The 1,844-nt window shown below is 41.5% G+C and overlaps 1 protein-coding gene across 1 annotated transcript; it reads right to left on the bottom strand.

The window, feature by feature from the left end:
• Positions 1 to 480: 480 nt before the first annotated feature.
• Positions 481 to 1,440, bottom strand: LOC148207251 (protein FAR-RED IMPAIRED RESPONSE 1-like). Its single transcript, XM_088118472.1, has one exon. It carries the CDS (start codon positions 1,438 to 1,440, stop codon positions 481 to 483), a length of 960 nt encoding a protein of 319 aa, XP_087974598.1.
• Positions 1,441 to 1,844: the final 404 nt, after the last annotated feature.

Genomic DNA, 1,844 nt, shown 5'->3' with positions numbered 1-1,844 from the left:
AATGTGTGCATGCATGGTTGGTTGCTTGAGGTACAAGTTACCTTACAAATTTCTTTAAAATCAACAACATCATACATTCACACTGTGTTAAGGGGTTCACTACATGTTTTGCGATTGTGTCCCAACGTACCACACCGACCGCACTTACGTGTTTGGCGCACCTCGCCCGTGGAAGGAATCCTAACTGTCCACCTTCTACTAACTCTAGGAACCGTATTTGGTGGTTCCATCGGTGTGTCGACAAAATCTGGCGAACTAGAAATATTGGTTCTGCATAAGCCATTACCCAAGAGTTCGTCGTGTATGCCTCGTCACACAGAGTGTATGGATTTATGTTTCGCATCATCTCCCCGGTAATAGTATGAGAGCATGGAAGTTTAAAATAATCAAACTCCAGACAACTACATGTCCTAGAGTTGAAATCAACAATCTCGTCAAGGTTGTCATCGCGTACCTGGACATGAAACTGGTCGATGTTGACTACAACGTGTCTCCTAGCACTATTCGAGTATTCATGAAACTTATTTTTTGCGTAGTCGGACAATGTGGTTGATTGGGAAGAGGCAAGCGTCCGTCGATCGTAGAACCAAGTCTGTAACATACCTCTAATAGTAAAGCAGTTACCGGCAACCTAAGCGCGTGCCTAAAGAGGGCATTTACGAACTCCGCATTATTAGTGGTCATCTGTGTGTACCTCAATTCTGCTTGGAAACAACGAGCCCAACGGTCCTTCCCAATGTCATCCAGGTATTCCCTCACACCAGGGTACGCACCAAGTAGAGCCCATATTGAGTTGAAGTAAGACGCTTGATATGCCTTTGCAGCTTTTAGAAATAGTTCATTGAGTGCCTTCGCATCGACTTTAAATTTTGCTAACAAGTTCATCTTAATATGTTGTATGCAAAAGCAATGAAATGCAGTGGGAAATACCTTGTCAATTGTCTTAAAAATGGTTTGATGTCTATCGGAAACGAAAACCAAATTGTTCACTACGCCGAGCGCACATTTTATTTGAGTCATAAACCATACCCATGATGCTACGGTCTCACCGTCGACAATAGCAAATGCTACCAGGTAAATATGGTTATTCGCATCAGCACTAGAAGCTGTTAACAATACCCCTCTGAACTTCCTTGTTAGGTGGGCCCCATCAACAACCAACACTCGTCGAATACAAGCCAGAAACCCTTTAATCGATTGACCCAAAGTCATAAAGACATATTTAAAATATTTGCCATCTTTTAGTTCCAACTCAAAAATAGTACCTGGGTTCATGATTTTTAATGCTTCACCATAAGTTGGTAGTAGACCATATGACGATGTTATATCCTCTCTAATAAGTCGAAGTGCTTCGTCACTAGACCACCAAGCTCTGTCATAACTTAAATTGACACCATACTCCTTCCTCGTGTCTTGTATAATATCCTTCACTCTATACATGTAGGAGACGTCTGTAAACTTCGTTTGGACAAGATGTTCGACCACCCAACTCTTGGCTTGCTTATGATCCTGTTTCAAAACTCCACCATTGCATGTATAGACTGTACAATATTTTTTAATCTCGAACAGACTGCAGTCCCTCAGCTTTGTAGTTCGAAGTCTCCAGGTGCAACTAGTATCAACGTAGCACAGTATATATAGTTCTGGTGTCCGACTTTTTTACTTTAAACTGAAAATTTATCTGCATTGCAACTAAATGCATTTTCAAAATCAACTCCTTCTTCGTATCAAATACTTCGCCCTCCTTAACATCATTTGTTCCAGAAAACTATACTATGATTTGCAACTTCTCATCATTAGGCTGTCCAGTGAGACAACACACCCCATTTGCCGGACTGCTGCTT

This window comes from Momordica charantia, unplaced genomic scaffold (genome assembly GCF_013281855.1).
Source record: "Momordica charantia cultivar OHB3-1 unplaced genomic scaffold, Mcharantia_2.0 BLBB01000164.1, whole genome shotgun sequence".
NCBI lineage: Eukaryota > Viridiplantae > Streptophyta > Magnoliopsida > Cucurbitales > Cucurbitaceae > Momordica > Momordica charantia.
The sequence above is the reverse complement of the archived record's forward strand: the minus strand, read 5'-3'. Positions and strand labels throughout refer to the sequence as shown.

Bases quoted from the DNA above. Each gene is read 5' to 3' on its own strand.
- LOC148207251 (XM_088118472.1), bottom strand. From the start codon at position 1,440: ATGTATAGAGTGAAGGATATTATACAAGACACGAGGAAGGAGTATGGT.